General features: G+C 43.3%; 1 protein-coding gene and 1 pseudogene across 2 annotated transcripts in view; one reads left to right on the forward strand and one right to left on the reverse strand.

Annotated features, from left to right (window-relative positions):
* The window catches only part of FRAS1 (Fraser extracellular matrix complex subunit 1), a 461,640-nt gene that overhangs the window by 206,543 nt on the left and 227,109 nt on the right, over nucleotides 1-27,988 (forward strand). The window contains exons 12-15 of the mRNA XM_081241677.1: nucleotides 1,715-1,862; nucleotides 3,303-3,446; nucleotides 4,954-5,088; nucleotides 24,331-24,474. Of these exons, the coding sequence (XP_081097803.1) occupies nucleotides 1,715-1,862; nucleotides 3,303-3,446; nucleotides 4,954-5,088; nucleotides 24,331-24,474 (571 nt within the window). The remainder of the gene's footprint in view (nucleotides 1-1,714; nucleotides 1,863-3,302; nucleotides 3,447-4,953; nucleotides 5,089-24,330; nucleotides 24,475-27,988) is intronic.
* Nucleotides 17,282-18,491, reverse strand: LOC308620207 (LIM/homeobox protein Lhx2-like; annotated as a pseudogene). The gene has a single exon. The product of its transcript is annotated as an LIM/homeobox protein Lhx2-like (transcript).

A 27,988-nucleotide genomic window follows, 5' to 3' on the forward strand; every position in this document is an offset into this window, starting at 1 on the left:
CCTACATAGGTCCTTTCCCTTTCTTGTGATGATTTTCTCCTCATTTTTTCTGGCCTGGAAAACTCAGTTTACCCATCAGCACAATTTCATGTACTGCAAAACACTGAAGAGAGAGCTTTTTGGGTCTGGGGTGTGTTTGTTCCCCAGGCACTACTGAGTATTCATTCTCTCTAAGTTGTTTGCAGGACAACGTTGTATGATTTCTTTTTAAGGGAAAAAGTGTTTCCCTTAAAGCGTGTTTGTTCACATGAGCAAGCTTACAGTTTTTGAGGTTATAGAATAAGGGGGCCAGGAACCCAGTCTGCCTTGAAATGGAAGAGAAGCAATTCTACCTTCTCAAGATAATATTCCTCATTTTTCTAACACTGTCATTCACTGTTGCTAAAGACTGTCACATTAATTGTTTGGAATGCTTAACATCAGCTGGCTTAATAAACATTTTATCAGAGCTTTATTTTCAAGTATGCTCTTTTTTTGGGGGGGTTATTTATTTATTAGTTTCTGCTTTATAACAAAGTGAATCAGTTATACATATACATCTGTTCCCATATCCCCTCCCTTTTGCGTCTCCCTCCCACCCTCCCTATCCCACCCCTCCAGGCGGTCACAAAGCACCGAGCTGATCTCCCTGTGCTATGCGGCTGCTTCCCACTAGCTATCTACCTTACGTTTGGTAGTGTACATATGTCCATGCCGATCTTTCACTTTGTCACAGCTTACCCTTCCCCCTCCCCATATCCTCAAGTCCATTCTCTAGTAGGTCTGTGTCTTTATTCCCGTTTTACCCCTAGGTTCTTCATGACATTTTTTTTTTAATTCCGTATATATGTGTTAGCATACGGTATTTGTCTTTCTCTTTCTGACTTACTTCACTCTGTATGACAGGCTCTAGGTCCATCCACCTCATTACAAATAGCTCAATTTCGTTTCTTTTTATGGCTGAGTAATATTCCATTGTATATCAAGTATGCTCTTTTATTCTGTTTTGTTTTACCTCTTTCATCTCCCTAAACATTCTTGTAGGAACCTTTTCTCCTTTCTATCTCCAGGGTGAATAGGCCAGCAAGCAAAAAGGAATTGCTCTTTATAATTCACTTTGGACTCTCTGTCAAAGTACTAATGTTTATTACCACTGTTTGCTTGGCTGAAAAGAATATTCAGTGTGAGAAGGCCTATGGCACATCCACAGCCCACTAAAAGTGGACATGCAAGAGCTGTCATTTTAAAAATACAAAGACCCTACTGTTACTCTTACTGTAATAACAATAAGGAAATTCAGGATTTTAAATAGATTCCTACTGTTATTATAAAGACTGTATTTAATATGCCTGCTAATCACTAGGTACATAGTAATCCCTTTTTGTGTGGGGGGTTTTTTTGTTTGTTTGTTTGTTTGTTTCTGGCTGAGATAGGTTTGAGAAACAAGTGTTATATGCTTCTTGCTTATTCTGGAAGTTCCAGAATGCTTTCGCACTTTATCTTTCTGCCTGGGTTCTACATTAAAATAAACCAATTATAAACAAAGAAGGAGAGATGCTATCCTTTTAAATTTAGAACTCTTCTACCACTGTCCTATTTCAGAGTTAGCTTTGAGTTAGGTTTGACAAGGAGCCTTCACCTTGTCTCTTATGGAAATTATACGTTCTCCACCAGCAAACTGTCTTCTGAATCTCTGCACTCTGGTAACAGCGTCGTCCTTTACCATTTCCTGCAGGAGGGGGAGAAGTGGAAGGATGGCCCTTGCAAGCTGTGTGAGTGCCGGGGGGCTCAGGTAACTTGCTATGAGCCCTCTTGTCCTCCGTGTCCAGTAGCCACACTAGCTCAGGTGGTGAAGGGACAGTGCTGTCCAGATTGCACATCAGGTAGGTCCATGTCCAGTTTATTTCTGCTGAGATGTTTTTACTGCCAAAACATTCAGAAAGATCTCCTCTCCTCCCACCCGTTGCTTCATTTTCTTTAGTCACCCACTGGGTTTGTTTGTTTGTTTATTCTTAATTTTTCTAACAAATGATGCTTTGTCCATGTATTTGCCAAAGTCTACTGATTATGAGTATGTGACCTTGCACAGGTCATTGGTCCTCTCTGAATCTTAATTTTCTTGTTGATAAAACAGCCTTATCTACCTTGCAAAATTATTGTGAACATCAAGTAACATAATATTTGACAACTTGTAAAAGCAAATATATGCATTAGGACTGTTCCATTGTTGAAGATAGAAGAAAAATTGCTGAAAGTTTGTTATGGACGTTCATTTCTTTAAGGTGAACTGTTAAACAGATGGCTTTTGGAGTTCTCAGATGGGTTTTTGAAGTTTAAAGACTCATTAATTTCTTCCAAAAGAAAATTTTATCTACTTGTTCTGCAACTCTGCCTTCAAATCACCTGGGGTTGAATTAGTTCCAGTTAATAATTGTTGGCAAGCACTAAAGTTGCTCTGGCTGAGCAGTAATTTGCCTATAAGCTCAGTCTCTCTTGGAGAAGTTGCATTTCCTTCTATTCATATTTCATAATTAATTGTTTTCATCCATGGGTTGCAATTTTTCATATAGGCAGTTGCACTTGTACTCAGTATATTCTGGCTAATCAGTGTTTCTGTGAAGAGTTTACCATGGGAAAAGAATAGCAACTTTAGGGTTTAATTACGTTACCTTCACTAAAGTGGCTCTCTGGGCTTTCCAAAACAAATATTTAGCATATTATAATGTCCCCTACCTTGAAAATTAGGTCCTTGACAACTTCGAAAACTGAACACGTCCTTTGCTGACAATTACCACTAAGTTCAGTGATGATCCCAGTTACTGGGAATGAGATTGGAAACTGTGGAGAAAAAGAAGAAAACTGACTGTATTTTTTTAAGAAAATAATAACTATTTTTAAGCAGTGTAGGTTTTATGTCCTAACCTTTTATGCACATCAAAGGTTAAGAAGAACATTTAAGAAATTATAAATGATTGAATCTGCTTAAATCATCTATTCAGTATTATGGCACTAGTCATTCCTATTTCTAGAGGTATTCTAGGAGGTAGAAGCATTCAGTAGGGCTAGTTTGGTAATGTTTTTAGCGTCTTCACTTTAAGGAGACAGGAGACAGGAGACAGTGATGGTATTTCAGACAAGGAGCAATTCCTTGAAATCTTGCATTGAAATCAGTTTTTCTATTTGGGGTCCTTTTTCTTAGGGACCAGAGTTTTCTGTTCTCCGTGTTCTATACAGGTCCATGTACCCCATAGATCCTTTGTTAGAAGGATGTAAGAGAAATCACATGGTCTTTACTGAGCTCTCCTCTTTGTCCTTGATTGTAGTTCATTGCCACCCAGACTGCTTGACCTGCTCTCAGTCGCCAGACCACTGTGACCTCTGTCAGGACCCCACAAAGATGCTGCGGAATGGACGGTGTGTGCACAGCTGTGGTCTGGGATTTTACCAAGCTGGTGCTCTCTGTTTAGGTACGGCTCCAGGCAGACAGCCCAGAGGGGGATTGAGGCTCACTGGTGTCCAGGATGGGGTCATGGCGCAGGAAATGAACAATTTCCAAAAACCATTAGAAGGGAGTAATGTCATCCATAGGCTACTTGACCTCTCTGCTTGCAAGTCTCTTTCTTCTAACATTTGATGGGTGTTTCCAGGCTTCCAGGGGAGGTAGATGATGGGGCAGTCAGATGCTTACTAGGTAGTCATGGCTGGATTTTTCACTTTTGAAAACTTTCAAGGACAGTCATTGGGATACTTGGTGTCAGTCATTAAAATCCTCATATAGGGTCTTCCCTGGTGGTCCAGTGGTTAAGACTTCACCTTCCAATGCAGGGGGTGTGGGTTCGATCCCTGTTAGGGGAGCTAGGATCCCCCATGCCTTGCAGCCAAAAAACCAAATCATGAAACAGAAGCAATATTGTAACAAATTCAATAAAGACTTTAAAAATGGTCCACATCAAAATAATCTTAAAAAAAAAAAACCCTCCTATAATCCAAGATAGAACTTTAGAGTTGACATGAACCTTTGAGATCACTTATGAGAACTTTCTCATTTTGCAAATAGGAAATCTGTGGGCCAGAGAATTAGCTGGCTTGCTTAATATCACACAGATAGTTGGTAACAGAGCTTATCTCTTGTGGGTTACCAGAGGATCCAGAATGGGTTCATGTGCAATCAGAATTCTTATAATACATCTAGGAGGGAGCTCTTACCTGGGAGAATTTGGCTTGGTTGAGGCCATAGTTACTTTTTCTCCTATCTCTGACTCATGGGGTTAATTATCCATTTAAGTGTGTGTAGGTTCATATCCTGGCTGTGAGTATAACCTCTCTGTGCCTCAGTATTCTTACGTGTAAAGTGGGGTAATACCAGTACCTTCCTCAGGAGGGTCTTGAGAGGATTACATGTGTCGATACATGTAAAGTGCCTAGAATAGTGTCTAGGATGTAGTCAGGCCTCAATAAAAATCAACCACTTTTATTATTTTTGTAATTATTCACTTCTCCCTACTCTTTCTCCTGATTCATAATCTTCAGCCTTTTTGGAAGTTATTTATATCTCTGCCATAAGTGATATTCTTGTAAAATGGTTGAGTGAGAAAGATATTGGGGGCAATTGGATAAGAAGAAAAGAGCATAGCCCCCTGAGCCTAACTGCCTGGCTTCCAATGCCAGCTTCATGTGACCTTGACCTCGAGCAGGTTACTTAACCTCTATGAGTATTAACATTGGGATTAATACTCTCTGCCTCGTAGAGTTGTTATGAAGATTAAATGTATTCATGTATGTAAAGCACTTTGCACAGTGCCTGGCATGAAATATGTGCTATGTAAATGAAGGCTCTGGAGTTATTTTCCTGCCTGTTTTGTTCTCTGTGTCTCCAGAGCCTCAGAACTGGGCTGTGTAGGAATTGGCACTGGGTGGTGCCCTTGAACTAATCAGAGATTCCCTTTCTCTTTCTCCCAACCTTGTCTGAGTCAGCCTGCCAGCCTCAGTGTTCCATGTGCACCAGTGGGCTAGAGTGCTCGTCCTGCCAGCCTCCCCTGCTGATGCAGCATGGCCAGTGCGTGTCCACCTGTGGGAATGGCTTCTACCAAGACCGCCACTCCTGTGCAGGTAATCACTGACTGGGCCACGGTCGGCCGGGCCACTGAGAAAGCCATCCCCTGCCCCCAAGGCATCTGGGGCCACCCAGAGCTGTAAGCAATTGTAGGCTCCTTTCTTGCATGTCCTTCGTTAGATTTTTAGAAAAGTCATTTGGAGGGAAAATGGTGAAAGAGAACAAGTGCATTTATTCATCAGGTGTGCAGGCCGAATGAGCTCCAAGGTCAGGTCAGGGTCCTCTGTGGAGGAGGCTGCTGGCCGTCTCCACTCCAGGTCGTGGTCATAGAGTCCACGGGACTGTGGAAACCATCTTGAGAGGAAACACTGGTACTGTGCATGCCATGCGGATGTGAGGAGAGCGGGGCCTGGGGCCAGTCTCATTATAGATCTCTCTGAGATCTGTAAGAATTCTTCTGTATCTCTGTATCCCCAACATCAAGGGCTGCACAAAGAGTTCAGATTTGTGCAGCGTTTGTTGAACAACTGTTTGAGGAATGAAGGAATGTCCTACCCCTTGGTGATCCTGAAGGACCAGTGTTTCAACAGAAGTCTCTGCCATAAAAGAGAAAAGAACCCTTAATGTTTATTACAATCATGTTCTGTTTACCTGTTATTTTAGAAAAGGCTCAAAGTGAGTGCATACAAACACATTTATAAGTGTCTAATGGTTTGGCAATTTAGGTAAACTGCTGAAATTTCAATTTGATGAAATTATTGAATGTATTCTTTACTCCTTTCTTTTATACCATCAAAGAGACCTCCTGCTAGCACTCCTGCGACAGATTTGCTTTTGAAAAGGAATTAATTCCCTGTGGATTTTATTCTTCCCTCTGTACCAGCTCCACCCCTACCACATATCCCACCTACATGTTTACTTTTTTCTTTTCTTTTTGGCCACTTTTCTTTCTCCCAAACCCAGTGTTTTAACTGGTGATGTTAATGCTGTTTCAGGGCACTTTGAAATGGGTAGTGTTTCATTTGATTACTGGTTTACGTAGCTGACTGCTTCCACATTCCATCCACATACCCATACACAAATGCCTTAGAAGAAAGTTGCTGGGAAGATTTGTTCATGCTCCCTCCAGGGAATTAAACCAATTTGCTCTAGTTCAGCCTGGTTGCATTTTTATACATAAAATGAGAAGAAAAAAGAGAGCAAGGGGAGAGAGAGAAGAGGAGAAAGAGAATGATCTTAAAAATTAGAGATAAACTTGTGATCAATTTCCATATACTGTTTCGACGCTGAGATTGCACAGATAATCTTTCCTTATAAATAAGCTTTCTCATTGTCGGAATTATTTGAAATATTTGTGCTTGCACCACTTTTGGTGACTTTTCACCATTGACCTTAGAATTCGGTCAGTCAACCAGCGCTGTTCCAGAAAGTGCTAAACTTTTCAAAATGAGCCTACCATTTTATGGTAACAACAGGTTTTTTTGGACTGATTCCTCCTGGCAGGGTCATTTATGTTCTTGCTGGCATCAACTGACACTTTATTGACCCATCAAAACCAAAAGAAAGTGAACACTGTGCTGAGGAAACTCATTACCAGAAATTACCTGATTAATATTCATGCTCGCTATGTTGAATATAAGGGAGAGTGAGAAATTTGGGGCAGAGCCAATTGGCACGTAGACACAATGACTCTTCAGTGAAAGAGTAGGAGCAGGTAAAGCAGGGAGGGGTGAAAGAAGGCCCTGAGTCCTGCCAGAGAACTGCATCCTTAGGGGCCTTTATCACTGCCACGCTTCCCTTGAGTTTTGTGGTGTATACACACATATATACATATGCTTACAAACGTGTACACATGTGTGCATATATTAATATTATTGTTATAATCTTGTGCTTGATTAAACTGAATAGAATTGTAAATATAGATCACATTTTGTGTCCCATACCAGTCACTGCTTCATTTCCTCTGCCTCCCCCAACTTGAGAGTTTGACGCTTTGATCGCTTTACCTGAAGGATCAGCACCACCCAGTTTTTATACTAGTCTAAATTGGACACCGGCCATGTGTAAGTTGCCTCTTCCCTACAGCAGGGAGGGCCAAGGAGTAGTCACCCTCTTAATGCCTAGAACTCACTTTTAGGCCTGGCTCTCAGGCTTCTGCCTTAATCCCTAGGCTTCTTTTGCCACCACCTGGATCTGGTCCAACATTCCTTCTTGACCCCATGGACACTAGGTCCTAGGACTGGGGTTCTCCTTTGGTTCCTGCCAGCTGTCCTGTTGTGACCCTTTTCTAGGAATTAACAGCCCACCTCTTAACCCCAACCTGATGGTTAAGCTTGACCCATGTATGGATGGTCTTTGTCCCACCCCCCAACACCACATGACCTTGCACCCTTCCCCCATGGCTCTTAGGTACCACTTGTCCTGGACTTACTGTATTCTCTCTACCAGAGTGGTGGTTTCATTACCTTTTCTTAGAAACCTTGGTATTAAATCTAAATCTAGATCCAGACTGAGCTCGCCCATCCTGAGAACATTCTTCCTTGCCTGTCTTGACTCTCTTTTCAATCAACCTCTGTTTCACTCTGGTGGGACTACTGAACTGTACACACAAATCATAGATATAAAAGCCCATAAGAAGAAAAGTTAAAACAACCAAACTAACACACACCATGCAAGATTAGTTTAAAATGAGTAGCTCAAGACTGTAGACCTTGAGTTGAGAAAGAGGAGAATTTAGCCAATTTTTATATGTGTATCAGCTTTTGCTTTGTCTACTTAAAACTTCCAGTATTTGCAAGTTTGAGGATGGAGCTGTGTGTACCCATGGCAGGTGCTGCCTTCATACTGCAAACCCAGAGATGGGCGGGAGGGTGATATAGTGCTCGAGACCGTAGGCTTGGGAGCCAAACCACCTGGATGCCAGTCTTGGCTCTGTCACTTCAAACAGCCTATTGTTTAACTCTGTGCTTCAATTGCCTACGGCTGAAGCAGGGACAGTGATATCTGCCATATAGCATTGTTGTGCAGATTGAATGAGTGAATTCACACATGTTGTTTAAGATGGCGCCTGGCACCTGTAAGCCCTCCATGTATCTTAGGAGACTTGGATTTTTGCTTCCCATCGTCCTTTCCTGTTCCCTGTCCCCCACTCCTCCATTCATTCTCTATTGACCATTGCTCGAGGTTCTGCAAATATGAAGCCAAGAGTCCATGTTTGCCTGTAGTGAGCTGGTAATCAAGGCGGGGTTAGCTGCTGCTTACGGAGGTGTGAAAAAATAAAACTACAAACACAAAAACCTCTGCAGCTTATTCTATATCTGATTGCTGTGTGGTCTTAGATTTTGAAACTTAAAGAATCAAGCAACTGAACATTTTTTAGGTTTGTGTGAGTTGAATCTCAACTCTACCACTTACTGCTGTATGGCTTTGGGCAAATCATTTAACCACTTTGAGCCTCAGTTTCCTCCATTGTAAAATGGGGATAATATTATCTACTTTAAGCCATTAATATGAAGGTTAGAAAAGATGTTTGAAAATGTAAATATATTATGACTGACACATAGTATGTGGACAATAAAAGGCAGCTATTGTCATTATCAAATCTGTACCTTTATTTTTCAATTTATGCAAATGAAAATCAGATAGCTTGCATTAGTAAACAAAGGGTTTTGTGCCATTTGTGTCTGATTTTAAACAACTTTTATATATTATGGAGAAGTGAGTATAATATAGAGAACGGTTTACTGTATTCATCACAAGTTGAGATCATTTTATTTTCTTTAAATGCTTCGATTAAATGATGAGAATCTGGAATGATTTGTTTCTTAGCCAACATTAAGGTATATTTAGAAGGAAAACTTATGAGAAGAAAACCTGTAAAATTTACATATAGGATGCTGACCTGGCTGAAATTTAAAAGCTGTAGTTTGAACAGAAGAATTTCTAAAGTTAATTATTTGTTGGAATTTTGTTTGACTGGAGCAGCCCAACCATTTGTGGACGTGAAGCACTGACCCCTTGCAGCCAGGCCCAAAGCAGTACTTGCTGGGTCTCAGCATTATATTCTGCTTGTGGCTGAGCCCAGCCTGGCCATGCCCAGGAAGAACCTATTGGCAAAGGCATTTATGAAACTGATGTTCTGAAATCCTCAAGAAAATAGGAGCCCTCCTTGTTCTGTTGGGATAGCCACTGTCAAGCTGGTTTCTTCCATGGCCCCTCCAACATCCCCCAGAACTGAAGGGTCAGTCCAAATTTCACTGCCAGATCACATATTCAGTCTGGGGGCCCAGCACATCCTACCAGTCTGTCTTCGCTCGTTTTGTTCTGCTCTTTAAATCATATGCATGTTCAAACCTCTGGTATTCTACAGCAATTATGGTGTCTCACTTAATTGCTGAGTGTCTTGTAAAGGGGACTTATTGCTTCAAGTGATATTCCCATCTCCTTCATTCTGTTCATGCAACTAATATTTGTTGAGTCTCTTCCACGTCCCAGGCACTGGGATACTGCAGTGAACTGACGGAAAACTGCCCTGTGGTTCAGGAACTTACGTTCTCAATGGGAGAAGAGTGTCAGTAAATAAGTAAATAAATAAGATCATTTCAAATAGTTACCATTATATGAATTCATTACTTTCAGTGCTATAAAGACAGTTTAAAGGGCTTCCCTGGTGGCGCAGTGGTTGAGAGTCTGCCTGCCAATGCAGGGGACACGGGTTCGAGCCCTGGTGTGGGAGGACCCCACATGCCGCGGAGCAACTAGGCCCGTGAGCCACAACTACTGAGCCTGCGCGTCTGGAGCCCGTGCTCCGCAATAAGAGAGGCGGCGATAGTGAGAGGCCTGTGCACCGCGATGAAGAGTAGCCTCCTCTTGCCACAACTAGAGAAAGCCCTCGCATAGAAACAAAGACCCAGCACAGCAAAAATAAATAAATCGATTAATAAACCCCTACCACCAACATCTTAAAAAAAAAAAAAAAAACAGTTTAAAAAGTCTCTTATAGGAAGTGACTGATTACTGAGGCAGGGACGGGTCTTATCCTTCTGAATTCCCCACAGTGCTGAGCACATATAAGGCCCTCTGGAACAACTTTTGATTGAAAAAAGTGTGATTTAAACCACTGCACAGAGGAGAAAGCATAGGATTGTACAGGCATGCCTAGACTCTGGCTTCCTGGTAACCCTACTTCCATTTAGCTTCTATTATTTACTCCCTGTCAGCAACTTCTGGCTACCTGTGGCCTCAGGAAAATTACAGAATCTTATTTTTCCCACCCTTCTTTTTCTTGTCTTTATTTACCTCTTCTCTAAGATAACTGGGTGCCTTATGAGTGCTGAAACAGTGATTCTTCTTAAAAAAACCTGTCACCGGAACTTGGGAAGTATCCACGGGGTGTTTTAAGCCATTCAGAAGGGAGGACAACAGGAGTGCCCTCCTAGAATGTTCGTTTCCTGAGTAAACTAGGCCCAGTGAAGCAGGTGACAATCGTATTCCAAATCCCCTCCCTCTCTGGACATTCTCGAAAAGAATAAATGGAGAGAGGAAGGAAAAAGCAGCTGGTGGTGTTTTGCTTGGGGCCTCTGCTCTAGCAGGCGACTGGCTGTGTTTGGCATTTGTGCTGCTCATTGGACCCTTGCCGTGTATGCCAAAGGCAGATGACGGAACAGAAGTATCACATACCAGCCGAGAAAGCCCGCCACAAGTGCAAGGGAGTTTATCTTCCAGACAGATCCCATTCTTCCTGACAAATCTGACCCCCCAAATATTTCAGCTATGGATTACAAAGTAGTGACAAGTCTTCTGGCTTTCTGCCCAGCTCTTAGCGTTCTCAGTTATTTTAGCTAGACTGTGTGGCATACATTTGTACATTCTTTCTCTCTTTTCCCCATTCCCCACCCAGAACCCTCCCTGCTCTGCCCTCCCCTCCCTTTTTTACACTGCCCACAGAGCACCCAGCACCTCCATGCTAATCACTGCTCAGATCTGAGCAGGCTGCGCCAGTGTGGCCAGGAAGTCTGGGAACTTGCCCATCAAAAGCCTGGTTTGGGCTGATGGTCCCTCCTTTGGGTCTTTAGTTTCTATAGACACGTAGATTCAAGGTATCACTGGAAAAATCGATAGCCATTTAATTAACACGAGCTGAGGAGAACCTCAGGGAGTCCAAGCAGCTGAGAGTTGCCAATGGTCACAGTGGATGAGTGGAATCTGAGAACTCTGTTTGGCTGTCAGGCTCAGCCTAGGTGGCCACCGCATTTGAAAACCCTCAGGGTGTGCTGTGTTGTTGATTTAGGAGTATAGGTAGAGGGGCAGCAGACAGAAAGGATAACCTGAGGAGTGTTCCTGGTGAGCTGAATGTCTGCCTTTACCCTCTCACTTATGTACCATTGAAAAGCTAGCCTGCTTGTAAATCTCTCTCCATGTGGACCTGCCAAAGCCTCCGTCAGCTGGGAAGTCGTTCCTTCAGTTCAAGCTCTCTGTCTACAGAAGACCCTGCTAAAAATTCAAATACGTCACCAAGACAAGCAAATCATTCAGCTGTATCACAAATGTGGTTAATAGATTAACTAGCTATTTACCCAGCACCTGCCTTAGGGAACAGGACTATAAGCTTTTTTTTTTCTCCTTTAGAAATTTTTTCCCCAAAGTACCAGATGAATTCATCTAATAAAGTCAGTAAAATTCAAGGCACATAAAATCAGTGAAATCCCTGACTCAAACTCTCCCAAATCATGGCTGTTGGTATTTTGGTGAATGTCTTCCTAATTTATGTAGAGAGTGTATGTGTGTGTGTGTGTGTGTGTGTCTGTGTTGTGCACACAGACACATATAGATGCATTTATTTTTCAAAAGTAAAATCACACTCCGTATATAGTTTTATTGCCTGTTTTCCCCATGCTATTTATTATCCTTCTACAACATCTTTTTAAAGCTGTTGTATAACTTTCCATCTGTGGCTGTGCAAGAATTCATTTAGCCAGTCCTCTGTTTGACATTCCTTCCTCATTTTTCCATGATCATAAATAACCATGATGTAAACATTTTTAATAGAAATTGTGGTAAATATGTTTGATTAAGGTAAATTCTTAGACACGTAATTGCTGGCCCTAAGTGTATATAGGCACATATTTAAGCTTTTGACACATGTTAACATATTACCCTCTTTTAAAGAAGCTGTAATTTGCACTTCTGCTAGAAACACATGAGGGTGCCTACCTCCTACTCCCCTTGTCAGCACTAGGTATTACGATTCTCATTGCATTGTCAATTTGATCGATGTAAAATGTAATCTTGTTTGTTTATTTATTTATTTATTAATACTTATTTGGGGGATTTATATGAAGGGAGTTGAATTAATCATACTTACCCGTTCATGGCCCCCTTTCATCATTGGCCTGTGCCAGGCTATTCTCCTTATCTATCTGTCTATCTCCCTGTCTGTCTACTCCTTTTGTCCCCATAACCTGTTCCCACTTCCTTTCTCCCCAGCTCCCCACTTAAGTAACTATTCTAATGCAATTTAATGTGGATTTGTTGTATGTGTGTGCTCTTATTGTTTTGTATGCATGCATTTTAAATATCCATACCTATTACTAGGTGGATATTTCATTCTTTTCCCTTTTTTTTTTTTTAGCTTCAATAAGTGGTTTTATTACTGGTTAGATTTTACAACTTCTGATATTTGAATAGACTTCCAACTTAAAATTCTAAAACAACAAAGTGACCGTTGGAGGGGGTTGATTTTTTTCTTTCTTTTTTTTTTTTTTTCTTTTTAGGACTATTAAAAGTAACAAACTTTTTTTTTTTCTCTTTTTTACATTTTTGCTCTGGTCATAAATATACAGAGAGAAAAAGAGGGAGAGAAAAACGAACAAGTCATCCAAAGTATGGAGATAAAACAGTATTCCTAAGGCACGTGGCAGTCTTAGAAAATACAGAAGCTCTAACCATCTTAAATTATTTGTTGTTTTTCCTCACTCAGTCCACAAACTGTACAGTGACACAAATGCTGTGTTGCAGATAGATCTTCCAAGTAATTCCAGTCCACACCGCTGTGTCAGCCGGGGGCGCAATTATTTTCTTCCTCAGTTTCCAGGTGAGATCCTAAAATGTGGTTAGCTAGTTGCTCAAAGCCTCTATTTTAAAATACATTTGGGCTGATTGGTTCAAGATGGCTGAGTAGAAGGACGTGCACTCACTCCCTCTTGCGAGAGCACCGGAATCACAACTAACTGCTGAACAATCAATGACAGGAAGACACTGGAACTCACCAAAAAAGATACCCCACATCCAAAGGCGAAGGAGAAGCTACAATGAGACAGTAGGAGGGGCACAATCACAATGAAATCAAATCCCATGACTGCTGGGTGGGTGACTCACAAACTGGAGAACACTTATACCACAGAAGTCCACCCACTGGAGTGAAGGTTCTGAGCCCCACCTCAGGCTTCCCAACCTGGGGGTCCAGCAATGGGAGGAGGAATTCCTAGAGAATCAGATTTTGAAGGCTACTGGGATTTGATTGCAGGACTTCAACAGGACTGGGGGAAACAGAGACTCCACTCTTGGAGGGCACACACAAAGTAGTGTGTGCATCGGGACCCAGGGGAAGGAGCAGTGACCCCATAGGAGACTGAACCAGACCTACCTGCTAGTATTAGAGGGTCTCCTGCAGAGTCGGGGTGGGGGGCTCTGTCTCACTGTAAGGATAAGAACACTGGCAGCAGAAGTTCTGGGAAGTATTCCTTGGCATGAGCCCTCCCAGAGTCAGCCATTAGCCCCACCAAAGAGCCCAAGTAAGCTCCAGTGTTGGGTCACCTCAGGCCAAACAACCAACAGGGAAGGAACCCAGCCCCACCCATCAGCAGTCAAGTGGATTACAGTTTTACTGAGAACTGCCCACCAGAGCACAGCCAGCTCTACCCACCACCAGTCGCTCCCATCAGGAAACTTGCACAAGCCTCTTAGATAGCCTCATCCACCAGAGGGCAGATAGCAGAAGCAAGAAGAACTACAATCCTGCAGCCTGTGGAACAAAAACCACATTCACAGAAAGATAGACAAGATGAAAAGACAGAGGGCTATGTACCAGATGAAGGAACAAGATAAAACCCCAGAAAAACAACTAAATGAAGTGGAGATAGGCAACCATCCAGAAAAAGAATTCAGAATAATGATAGTGAAAATGATCCAGGACCTCGGAAAAACAATGGAGGCAAAGATCGAGAAGATGCAAGAAATTAGGGGGCTTCCCTGGTGGTGCAGTGGTTGAGAGTCCGCCTGCCGATGCAGGGGACACGGGTTCGTGCCCTGGTCCGGGAAGATCCCACATGCTGCGGAGCAGCTGGGCCTGTGAGCCACGGCCGCTGAGCCTGCGCGTCCGGAGCCTGTGCTCTGCAACGGGAGAGGCCACAACAGTAAGAGGCCTGCGTACCACAAAAAAAAAAAAAAAAAAAAGAAATGTTTAACAAAGACCTAGAAGAATTAAAGAACGAACACCTAGAAGAATTAAAGAACAAACAAACAGAGATGAATATTACAATAACTGAAATGAAAAATATACTAGAAGGAATCAGTAGCAGAATAACTGAGGCAGAAGAACGGATAAGTGACCTGGAAGATACAATAGTGGAAATAACTACCACAGAGCAGAATAAAGGAAAAAATGAAAAGAAATGAAGACAGCCTAAGAGACCTCTGGGACAACATTAAACACAACAACGTTCACATTATAGGGGTCCCAGAAGGAGAAGAGAGAGAGAAAGGACCTGAGAAAAATATTTGAAGAGTTTATAGTCGAAAACTTCCCTAACATGGGAAAGGAAATAGCCACCCACGTCCAGGAAGTGCAGAGAGTCCCAGGCAGGATAAACCCAAGGAGAAACATGCCGAGACACATAGTAATCAAATTGACGAAAATTAAACACACAAATTATTGAAAGCAACAAGCGAAAAATGACAAATAACATACAAGGGAACTCCCATAAGGTTAAAAGCTGATTTCTCAGCAGAAACTCTACAAGCCAGAAGGGAGTGGCACGATATATTTAAAGTGATGAAAGGGAAGAACCTACAACCAAGATTACCCGGCAAGGATCTCATTCAGATTTGACAGATCAAAAGTTTTACAGACAAGCAAAAGCTAAGAGAATTCAGCACCACCAAACCAGCTCTACAACAAAGGCTAAAGGAACTTCTCTAAGTGGGAAACACAGGAGAAAAAAATGACCTACAAAAACAAACCCATAACAATTAAGAAAATGGTAATAGGAACATACATATCAATAATTACCTTAAATGTGAATGGATTAAATGCTCCAACCAAAAGACACAGGCTCGCTTGAATGGATACAAAAACAAGACCCATATATATGCTGTCTACGAGAGATCCACTTCAGACCTAGGGACACATACAGACTGAAAGTGTGGGGATGGAAAAAGATATTCCATGCAAATGGAAATCAAAGGAAAGCTAGAGTAGCCCTACTCATATCAGATAAAATAGACTTTAGAATAAAGAATGTTACAGGAGACAAGGAAGGACACTACATAATGATCAAGGGATCAATCCAAGAAGAAGATATAGCAATTATAAATATATATGCACCCAACATAGGAGCACCTCAATACATAAGGCAAGTGCTAACAGCTATAAAAAAGGAAATTGACAGTAACACAGTAATAGTGGGAACTTTAACACTTCACTTACACCAATGGAGAGATCATCCAAAATGAAAATAAATAAGGAAACAGAAGCTTTAAATGACACAGTAGTCCAGATAGATTTAATTGATATTTAGAGGACATTCCATCCAAAAACAGCAGATTACACTTTCTTCTCAAGCGCACATGGAACATTCTCCAGGATAGATCACATCTTGGGTCACAAATCAAGCCTCAGTAAATTTAAGACAATTGAAATCATACCAAGCATCTTTTCTGACCACAGCTCTATGAGATTAGAAATCAATTACGGGGAAAAAAACATAAAAAAAACAAACACATGGAGGCTAAACAAAATGTTACTAAATAACCAAGAGATCACTGAAGAAATCAAAGAGGAAATCAAAAAATACCTAGAGACAAATTACAGTGAAAACACAATGCAAAACCTATGGGATGCAGAAAAAGCAGTTCTAAGAGGGAAGTTTATAGCAGTACAAGCCTACCTCAAGGAACAAGAAAAATCTCAAATAAACAATCTAACCTTACACCAAAATGAACTAGAGAAAGAACAACAAACAAAACCCAAAGTTAGTAGAAGGAAAGAAATCTTAAAGATCAGAGCAGAAATAAATGAAATAGAAACAAAACAATAACAAAGATCAATAAAACTAAAAGCTGGTTCTTTGAGAAGATAAATGAAATTGACAGGCCATTAGCCAGACTCATCAAGAAAAAGAAGGAGAGGACTCAAATCAATAAATCAGAAATGAAAAGGGAGAAGTTACAACAGACACCGCAGATATACAAAGCATCCTAAGAGACCACTATAAGCAACTCTATGCCAATAAAATGGACAACCTGGAAGAAATGGACAAATTCTTAGAAAGGTATAACCTTCCAAGACTGAACCAGGGAGAAAGAGAAAATATGAAGACCAATAACAAGTAATGAAATTGAAACTGTGGTTAAAAATCTTCCAACAAACAAAAGTCCAGGACCAGATGGCTTCACAGGTGAATTCTATCAAACATTTAGAGAAGAGCTAACACCCATCCTTCTCAAACTCTTCAAAAAAATGGCAGAGGAAGGAACACTCCCCAACCCATTCTAATAGGCCACCATCACCCTGATACCAAAACCAGACAAAGATACTACAAAAAAAGAAAATTACAGACCAATATCACTGATGAATATAGGTGCAAAAATCCTCAATAAAATACTAGCAAACAGAGTCCAACAACACAGTCAAAGGATATACACCATGATCAAGTGGGATTTATCTCAGGGATGCAAGGATTCTTCAATATACGCAAATCAGTCAATGTGATACACCATATTAACAAACTGAAGAATAAAAACCATATGATCATCTCAATAGATGCAGAAAAAGCTTTTGACAAAATTCAACACCCATTTATGATAAAAACTCCCCAGAAAGTGGGCATAGAGGGAACCTACCTCAACATAATAAAACCCATATATGATGAACCTTGGGAAGCTGTAATTCATAATCAAATAAATGTTTTATTTTATGCATGTAAAAAAAATACACTTGGAATTCAACTAAAGATAATTTCTTTTTTTAAATCACTTGTGGGGCAGGGGCAAGGGGCCGAGAATCATTAGAAAAGGCTGGTTAAGAGTCATTTGCGAGGGACTGTGAGGCTCGTGGTCCTCCAGGTTACCAGGCCCAGAAGTTAAGACGAACATCACGGTCTGTGGGGCTGGTCAGGTCTGTGAGGGTGGTGGGCGTCCTGGGGTGGCTGAGCAAGGCCTTGGACAGCTCCGAGGCCGGCCCCCTATGGCGTCCCCGTCTGCAGTGCCGCCTCTGTCAACTTGTCCATGCCTGTGTTTTCCCGCCGTACTAAGTTGCGCCTGAACTTGGCCTGGGCGTTCTGAGACGAGACCTGGAGGACCCGCTTGGTGAGGCCCGTCTTTTGCGTGAGCTGCTTCAAGTCCTTGGCGTCGGGGTTGTGGTTAATGGCAAAGACTTCACGGTCTGGAGCTGGTGGCGCTTCAGGGAGTTGTGCATGCACTTTGTCTTCCGGCTGCTCGGGTACTGCTGGTTGCGGTCCAGATGCCCCACATCGTTCTTGTTCCAGCTCAGTGCAGCGTTGTAGGTTGCTGGGTCCACCCCGGGCCCAAGGCTCTTGCGCTTCCTCAGCCTCCTCTTCTGCACCGTGCCTATGCTAGTGTAGTAGGGAAGACCCAGAGGGTTGGCCCCCGCTGCACCCAACCCTGCGCTCTTGGCCACGTCGTCATGGTTGATGTGCGTGAGGTACTCGCCCTGCAGCAGTGCCCCGACGTGCAAGTGGCTGTAGACCAGCCAGTCCTTCATGCGGAAGTGGTCACCCATGGTCAGCATTTTGTTACACGTAGTGCACGTGAAGCAGTTGAGGTGATAAACCAAGTCCCGAGCTCGCATCACCATATCCGAGGCCGAGATGCCTAAGTGGCAGCGGGCACAGCGCTGCACAGAGAACCGCCTGTAGTAGTCTTCCTTGCAGTAGATGCTTCCATCCTTGCTGAAACAGGTGAGCTCCAACTCCAGGTTGAGCTTGCACTCTCAGCACTTGAGGCAGCGCATGTGCCACTGCTTGTCCACCGCCAGCAGGTAGTAGCGGTCGGAGATCTTAACCCCACAGCTGACACAGAGTGCAGCGCAGTCACTCCTAATGGACAGCATAGTCGTCTCCGTGTCGCTGCAGTCGATGGTGGAGCTGATGGCGGGAGCCTCGCTCTTGGCCCTGCGGTCCATCTCGTCGATGACCCCGTGCACCTCGGGGCCCAACCAGCTGTGGAACTGTATCACGGCGGGACCAGCGGGGCTGGGGGCACGGCTCCTCCGCCTCCTTTTTTTAAATTTTAAAGACTTAAAAAACTTTTAGAGCCATTTTAGGTTCACAGCAAAATTAAAAGTGCAGAGATTTCCCATATACTCCCTGCCCCAACACATGCTCAGCCTCCCCCATTATCAACATCCTACACCAGAGTGGTACATTTGTTACGAAGGATGAACCATTCTTTTCCTTTGTTTCCCTCACTAAGCACTGTTATTAAGATGCATACATGTTGCTATATGTACATCCAATCCATTGCATCTAGTTGCTGTTCTCCTGTGTAATTTGTGTATCTCCGCCTATTCATGAGGCTGAAGGTGTTTTTCATGTGTTGTTGTTGTTTTTTATAAGTTTATTTTTATTTTTGGCCATGTTGGGTCTTTGTTGCTGTGCACGGGCTTTCTCTAGTTGCGGCGAGCGGGGGCTACTCTTTGTTGCAGTGCGTGGGCTTCTCATTGCGGTGGCTTCTCTTATTGCGGAGCACGGGCTCTAGGCGCATGGGCTTCAGTAGTTGTGGCACACGGGCTCAGTAGTTGTGGCTTGTGGGCTTTGGAGTGCAAGCTCAGTAGTTGTGGCACATGGGCTTAGTTGCTCTGTGGGTTTTTCATGTGTTTTTATTTTTCTATTATGAACTCCCTCAAGTACATACCGGTTTTCAGAACATGTAGAGACCAGGCATTCCAATGTCAGGTGCAAAAGCTTCTGTTGGCACAGGGAGGAAGGTTGACGGCAGAGACCAGTCTAGTAGGGGACAGAAACAGATGGGAGTAAAAGGGTCAAAAATGATGGTGACTCAGATGCACTTCACTTTTAGATTTGTCTGGCATCTGTGCTTCTTAGGCTAGTAGCCTTGGTCTCAGGTGCGGCTATTATGAGGGGAGGGGAACATAGTCTGCCCAGCATCTCGGCTTGGCCTTGTGCTTCACAGAGCTATTCTCAGTCACTTTCCAAAGGGCTTTTGTTGATGTTTTGTAGCAATTACAAGGAAAGAGCTCTAGAGTGCGAGGCCCCTGGGAAAGGCTGGAGCCCCTTTACGTAACTGCTGGAAGAATCCCTGCTGATTCTGTTACTTCCCTTCACTCCCTTTCTAAGTGAACCTTCCTTTCCCACAGTCTTTTTCACCCTTACCCCTCTGTCTTGCGTTACATTTTAATTTGCTCCCTAAATAATTTCTTTGCTTTTGATGCCACCTGAAACAAGATTTGTTAGGTCTCATAGGGTGTGCCACTCATATGATCACATACAACATTCTCTGCTTTCTCAAATATGTCATCTCGCCATATCCCCATGAGTTAAGTACAACAAATATTATTATTCCCACTTTACAGATTAGGAAAGCAAGGAACAGTGAAGTTGAGTTTAAATAGATATTTTTTTCATCCAACAAGAGCTTCTTGTTAGAAATTTACTCACTGTCTCCTGATAATACTTTAAAACTTGGCAAGTCCTTCCTAGTCATTTGTGAGATATGAATGATTGCAGTTGCCACGACATGGATAATGAAGGAATTTGCCTTGTGTGTGATGTGCTTGCTTGTGTCTGGAGTTTGGGCTGCTTTGTGTAGTTGAGAGTGAAAACTTGGCAGTTTGGAAATCTGAACTACAGCCTCACTGATGACTAAAAGGGCCTGATGATCAAGTGTGCTAATTCCCTGGTAATGGAAGGGAAACTTATTCCAAAAGACCATGGAAAAGGCAAGGATCTGAGGCTCCTTCAGTTTGAACTGAAGGCTAAGCCCATGGGAATATGTGTCTATTGCCTGGGATCTGGGAAGGCTTCCTGGAAAATAAGAAGTGGTTCGTAGGAAGTGCTTTTAGCACTTCCTTGGAAAAGGGCTGCATTTTATTCTTCGAGCAGCACAGGTTAAATTTTTTTATAGCAATCTTCTATTTCAAAATTACCAAGTATGAAAATAAGTTTGTTATTTTTAGAGTAGGATTTCAATATAGAGTTGCCAAAAGAAGAGTAATTCATTCCTTTTCATTTTGAAGTGAATTGCTCAGCAAGCCAACGCATGTCTTGTCATGCTCCAGAAAAATCAGGGGCTTTCCTAAATCAATTGTCTACTGCATGTGAGATAAGACAATGGCTTTATCTTATTTGTCCTCTGTTTTAACTTACTGCTGCAATTTTCACAATATACACTTCGAACCCTGGGTGAGCTGAAATGTATCACTAAGAGAAATTATGGTGAAAAGTCAGGGACTGACCTTTTATTTTCGTAATAGCCCAAATGTAATAAAAGCCCCATGTAAAATAAGCCTGCAAGAAGAGATTATCTGCAGTAGCATATGTTCAGTGTTAGAAATTAGAAATCAATTGCAAAACACAGTGGGAGTATGTCACTTTAAGAAATGACAGCTCAAAAAAAAAAAAAAAAGGAAAGAAAACAAGTGACAGCTCAGCATAGTCCTGTGTTGAAATAAAAATCCCGTCTGCTGCCCTGCCCGGCCATGGAACATGCCTTTTATTTGAGATGGAAAAAAGAGAAGGCCCAGCATCACATTTGGTATTCAATGTAGATGCAGCTTAAATATTTGTCATCATAAGCAGATCTGGACTCCAGTATTTATTAGGTAAATTTTACAGCTCTGAATGTATCTATCTTATCATATCTTTAGACTCTGACCTCATGCTTAGTTGTTTCCATACAGAAGGTAAAAACTGGTAGGATGAATCCCCCATAACCAATGAAAAAAATCTGCTGTGCATTCACTTAACATGCATTTAATGAATACTGACTTTCTACCAGGCATCAATCTGAATACTGGGGGTTTAAAACATAGCCTCTGTTTTGGAGGATATTACATTCCATTGAATGGGATTGATCTGTAACTGAATCATTAGTACAGTAGGATAAATAGCATGAGAGGCACATACAAAGTGCTGCAGAAACATAGAGGAAGGAGTGACTGACTTTGTCTGGACAAGTTCAGCAAAGCTTCACAGAAGTAGTGGCAACTTAGGAGGCCTCTCAGGTGTAAACAGGATTACAGAGGCTGTGGAAGGAGCCAGAGGCATTGCTGGCTGGGTCAGTCCTGGGCGGGGCATCCAGAAGCCTTGATCAGTCACATGGCATGCTTAGAGCACCCTGTTCCATAGAACTGGTGTAGATGAGGGGGAGGTAGCAGAAGGTAGAGCTGAAATGCTAAGTAGGGCTCAGTTTGTGATGGGTCTGAGTGCCGTCCCTAAGTCTGTAGCCTCTATCCTGCTCATCATTTGACCCCCATTCTGAATGGCAGCACCAGGGGTAATATTAAAAATATTTAACAAGCAGTATGGCACAGATCAGATCGGTTGGAAGGAGGGGAGACCCGAGACCCTCTCCTGTGTCAGACCTTTTGTTGTTGGAGCATGGTGTCTGCCAGCGTTCCCAGGGCTGCAGCCAGAATATCAGGGAGGGGGCCAGGATGACAGCCATTTACCAACCAGCTTGGAAGTATTTTTACTACCTTAACCGCCAGTGCTGCTGAATATCTGTTAAATGCTCTAAAAAGCAAAACTGATCAATTCCACTGCCCTGATTAAAACTTTTACAGGATGAAATCCCCTGCCTGCCTGATACTGGTGATCTGACCCCTGTTGTCTTTTTTGCCTCACTCCCCATCATCCCCTCGGGCACTTACTCCCCAGGGCCCTGGCTCACCTGTGGCAGCTGGGAAAGCCCCACAGGCTAGCCCTGCACCTCGAATGTGGTAGGTGCTTCTGTCGAACATTGATAGACAGATTAGCCTGGCATGTCTTCTTAGAAATGCAGTTGGGTTTTTGTTTGTTTGTTTGTATGTTTGCTTGTTTGCTTAGGTAATGGCTTTGAATCAACTCCATTTCCTCAGTAAGGCAGAGGCACTTAACACTGATAGACACTTCAGATACTGATTGTAATCAGTATTGGAAGAGTAGTTGAATAAATGAATGACAGACACATTTCATGTGCATTCAGGGTGGAATTTGATACTGGGATCTTTGCATCCACATATTTAGTTTTAATGTAGTGTTGGTGGCTTATCTCAACACAAACAGTATTCTCATGTACCACTTGTAAGTAAGGTGTTAAATGTAAGTGGAGTTTGTAGGGCACCCAGAAGTGTGCTCAGCAGAGTTAACAAAAGAGATATGGACTCTGCCCTCATGAACGTTATGGTCTAGCAAGGGAACCAGATAATAAATAAGTAAACTTTGTCCATCTTTGCTTTCCACCTGCCATTGTCATCTCTTACCTGGACCAGAGCAGTCAACTCTACACTCATCTCCCTGCCGGTATGCAAGTCCTTAAGCCGTCTCTACATGGCATCCAGAGAGAGCTTTTAAAAATCTAAATCGGGGCTTGTGTCTATCCTATTTAAGCCCATTCACGACTCACATTGCAGTTAGGATAAAAGTCCTAATTTCTTTCCATGGTCTCCAAGGTCAAGTTTCATAGGGCCCCTGCCCACCCCTCCAGCCATGAATCAGACCACTGTGCCCTCTGTTTCCCACTGTGCCCCGCTATGTCCACCGGGTCCAGTCACAAGAGGAGCCTCCAGTTCCTTGAGCCCCCAAGCGCCTTCCCTTCTCAAGAACTTTGTTCGCGCTGCTCTCTGGCTCTCCCTTTGGCTGGCCACGTCTCATCCTTTAGGGTCTTCCTAAAGTCAGTCCCTTCCACTTCCACTTCTGTTATTCTTTATCGAAGAGCTCTTCCTATAGCACTTAACAGAACTTGCGATCATCTCTGAATTTGTTGAGGAGAAAAGTTGTCTGAAAAGAAGGCCTTCCTGTGCAGTTTAGACCTGAGAGGAGAGGATTGGATATTGAGATGTGCCATGCAGGCATCCTTTCTTCTGATTCCAAATGGATCCCTAAGCAAGTTACTTAGGTATAGTTCCCAAGTCACTTGTGACCAGCAAAAGCATTCTCCCTGCCAATTCTGGTCCGAATGAATACCTCTGAAAAACAGGTAATGTTCCACTGTGAAGCAAACATTTTGAAAATCAGAAGCATGGGGTGGGGGATGGTTAGCCATACAGACAGTTTACCAGATCTGAATATATCCAGTCATTCAGAATAGGCCTCTCTTTATACACCTGCTAAGGTGAAGAGCAAGCATGAATAGGAATTAAAAAAAAAAAATCAAATGCTGGAAGAGGGGGAAATGTTCAAGTCTTAAAGGAACACCTTTGGTCTGGAAACAACATATAGTTAGAAACCTAAGGTAGAAAAGAAAATCAGGCTTTGTGAGTCCTCAAGATATATATTTAGAGCAGATGCTACTGGGGGGTGGGGGGAACCAGAGGCTGAGTTCTAAGAGTTGTGAGGGAGGGGATAGAAGGGTGGGGATGGGGGAGGGGGAGAGATGGGAAGGGAGGGAAAGAGCAATAGAAATCGAGCAGTACCGGGTCTTTCAAGGTCTAATCAAGGACTAGAGTACATGGCATCCCTCCTTAACTGATTCTCCATGTGTTGGAGGTTAAGAGCAATTATCTAGTTGAAACTTGGTTGGGTGGTTACAAAAGGCAAGGTGATGGAGGGCCATCTGATTTCATTAGACAGACCGTACTTATCTAGAAATTGATTCCCTTCCCTGTGATTCCCATTACTCAGTAGCCTTTGATTTCCTGTTCCAATTCTCTTAGCAGTAATTTATGGAAGTTGTACTTCTGGCCAACAGAAATAGGGTTTTTTTCTTGGGGGGGAGGGTGTTTTTTTCCTCCTGTGGTGCAGGTATGTGCATAGTGAAGGAGTGAAAATCCTCCTTGTAAATTCTAAAGCCTTTGAAGAAAAATGGCAACTAGTCCTTTCTACCGTCTTTTGTTCCTGCAGCCTGCCACGCGTCCTGTGCGGCCTGCTGGGGTCCCACAGAGAAGCACTGCTTGGCCTGCAGAGACCCCTTCCAAGTGCTGAGAGAGGGCAGCTGTGAGAGCAGCTGTGGCGACGGGTTTTACAACAAGCAGGGGACCTGCAGTGGTAAGTGTCCGGCTTTGCAGGCCAAAGCAATTTTCCCTCTTCCAGCCTCCCTTGTTTCATTCAAATCATAGCACCGAAAATCAGTGTTTCTTTCACTCAACAAATATGCAAATGCTGGTAAAATTGACGGTGTTTTAGCAGCTTACGAAACATGCTTCTTTTCCACTGGCAGAATCCCCATTAATACCTTTTTCTGCAACTGCTCGTTAGGTTGGGAGCTCTCTGTAGCCTCCTCCTGTATCTCAAGACCACGAGGCTCAGGCTGCTTGCTCCAGGCCCACAGCTGGAGGGAGAAGAGTGGGGCTTCCTTGCTCCAAATGCCAAACTCTTCATCAACACCAGACTGCCTTCCAAATATGCATGGGGACACGACACTCTTAGGCCAGCCAAGGGCCAACCTGCCTTCAGTGTTGGTGCCACTGAATTAAAGCTGAAGCAGTTATTGTCTATTCTACCTTTAACAACCATTACAGACAATAAGAGTTAACCCAGCATAGTGCTTCCTGTGCTGAGCCCTGTCCCAGGTGCTTTCTAAACATGAACCAATTGAGAGGCAGGAATGTATTGGGGAGGGTGGGGGGTGGAGCATGACCTTGGGCAAGTTACTTAATCTCTTCCTGTGTCAGTTTCCCATTTGTAAAATGGGAACAATAGTAGTACCCGTGGTACACAGAATAATGGTTCCTCAGAGATGCCCACGTCCTAGTCACGGGCATCTGTGAATATACTGCCTCAGATGACAAAAGAGACTTTGTAGGTGTGATTAAGGTAAGGATCTTGAGATGGGGGAGATTATCCTGGATTATCTGAGTGGGCCAGCGTAATCACAGGGGTCCTTATATGAGGGAGACAGGAGGATCAGAGTCAGAAAAGGAGATCTGAAACAGGAGCAGAGGTCAGAGTGATACCAGGGACGGGCTATGAGCATGCAGGCAGCCTATAGAACCTGGAAAAAGACAAGGAAATGGATCCCGCACCCCCCTGCCAGAGCTTCCAGAAGGAATGCAGTCCTGCCAATGCTTTGATTTTGGGACTTCTGACCTCTTAAGCTTTATGGTAATAAATTTGTGGGGTTTTTTTGTTTTTTGTTTTTTGTTTTTGCGGTACGCGGGCCCCTCACCGTTGCGGCCTCTCCCGCTGTGGAGCACAGGCTCCGGACGCGCAGGCTCAGCAGCCATGGCTCACGGGCCCAGCCGCGTGTGGGATCTTCCCAGACCGGAGCACGAACCCATGTCCCCTGCATCGGCAGGCGGACTCTCAACCACTGCGCCACCAGGGAAGCCAGTTTGTGTTGTTTTAAGCCACTGAGTTTGTGGTCTTTTGTTACAGCAGTAATGGGAAACCAACACACACCCAGCTCAGAAGGCTGTTTCAAGGACTGAGTTAACGTATGCAAGGCATTGAGCACAGTGCCTGGCACGGAGTAGGTGCTATGTGAGTATTTAGTGTTTAATCCTCACAATTTTGTGAGGTAGTTATTATCATCCTCATTTTTCAGGTGAAGAAACAGAGAGGTTAAGAAACCTGCCTAGGGCTTCCCTGGTGGCACAGTGGTTGAGAGTCCGCCTGCCGATGCAGGGGACACGGGTTTGTGCCCCGGTCCGGGAAGATCCCACATGCGACTGGGCCTGTGAGCCATGGTCGCTGAGCCTGCACGTCCGGAGCCTGTGCTCTGCAACGGGAGAGGCCACAGCAGTGAGAGGCCCGCGTACCGAAAAAAAAAAAAAAAACCTGCCTAAGGTCACGTAACTAATAAGGGGCAGAGTTAGAATTCATGCTAGGTCTTCTGGGTTTAGATCTTAACTGCCTCGTCGCTGCTCTACTGCTCCCTGTAATGTGGTACCTCCTTATGCACCTCTGCCCATTTTCCCCTCTCTTCTCCTTCTCCTCTCCCTTGATCCTCCTCTCCCCCTTCCTCCTTGTCTTCCTATCAGTCTTTAGATCAGCCGGCTACCCCTATGGACATTGCCAGGTCCACAGGTGGGCACCTGACGGTGAATGAAAGGTTTGAATCCAGTTTATCGTGATGGCCATACCTGTTGAAAGGCCTGATGACTTTTTTTAAATAACTGAGTCCACTAAATCAATAAAAAAATGTGTAGCCCATAAAACTTTCTTGAGTTATTGCCCTCATTTTGTTTGCTGAGCAGGGCAACAGCACAAATGAGATGATCTTTGGGACCTGACAAATCCACTTGTCCTAGGGAAGGGAGACACCCCCTGGCAGCTGCTTGCTTAAAGCTGTGCAGGGATCCATCAGCATCTCTGGTGTGAGAAATCTCACTCAATATGGACAAGTCACAGGTGGCTTTTGTGTGGATTCAGGAGAGAACAAGGAAAGAAAGGCAGGCTGCCATTACCCTGAGCATTTTAATCTTTTTCTGCCGACATTGCTTTCCTGCTCAGTTAAGCCAGATGTATTCTCTAAAGGTCAGCAGATGTCAAATCTGCACTAACTTAAAGGCCTGAAGGCATTTACCCTTTAACTCCCCAAGGAGGCTGGCTACTGTCACTGACAAGGAGTGGTGACACGGACCTGCTACCGAGCCGATATTATCTGGAATGAGAAAGCAACTTTTGCTAGGGATGCGTGTATGTAAAAGGAGGGGTGGTTAGTGTGAGCCTGAGGCGGTGAGGGGTGGGAGTCTACTTGGGCAGAGAGTGAAGAAAGCCAGGTCTCCTTGCAGACTGGAAGAATTTTGAAAAAAGACTACTGAACAGGTGGCTTAGGGAGAGAGTACACATCTGAAATGCTATCTGTATACATTTTGAAACAAAGCAGAAAGAGAACTTTCAAACAGGAGGATGGACCATTGTTGACATTAGTCAGCCAACCAATCAATTGATCAATAGGTAATTACTGAATGCCTGCCATATGCTTAGCAGATACAAGACTGTGATGCCATTGGCATTGATCAGTGGCCCTTTTTGATAGACAAGGCTGGAGTTTAAACTTTTCATAAAATTGTTCGAGTTCTCTAAGTTTGTATCAAATGCCTTCAGAAAGGTTCATATAAATATTTTCTAAAGCAACAGTGAACCAAGTCGCTGATTGGTATCGGAATGTTAATTAAGATGCTAATAATGCCGACTTACTTTCAATTCAGATTAGTACTATTTGAGATAAAGACCAGCTGGTGTTGGTTTAATAATTTATAACGAAGCAACCCATATCTGTAGAAATCTCAAAGTTGAGTGCTGAGAAAAATCCAGCACAACCTGTTATAAATGGTGCTATGCCCTGGCTGAAAGAATTTACAACCACCAAGTTTGTCTGTGGTACATGCTTTGAGTTTTACAGATATTAGATATAAGGCGTGGGGAAATTCAAAGGACAAAACCTCCTCATTCTTTAGTCATGTAAGTACTTGAGCTGTTATGAAGGGCTTTTCTGACTCTAGCTAACACAATAAATCAAAGCAAGTTCAGAGGTTTCTGTTAGCTATTCTCGCTCTCTTCCTTCCCCCTCTCCTTTTTTTCTCTTTTCTTCCTTTTATACCGATTTCCCTTCCTC

This window comes from Mesoplodon bidens, assembly GCF_964165515.1.
Source record: "Mesoplodon bidens genome assembly, chromosome: 1".
Taxonomy (NCBI): Eukaryota; Metazoa; Chordata; class Mammalia; order Artiodactyla; family Ziphiidae; genus Mesoplodon; species Mesoplodon bidens.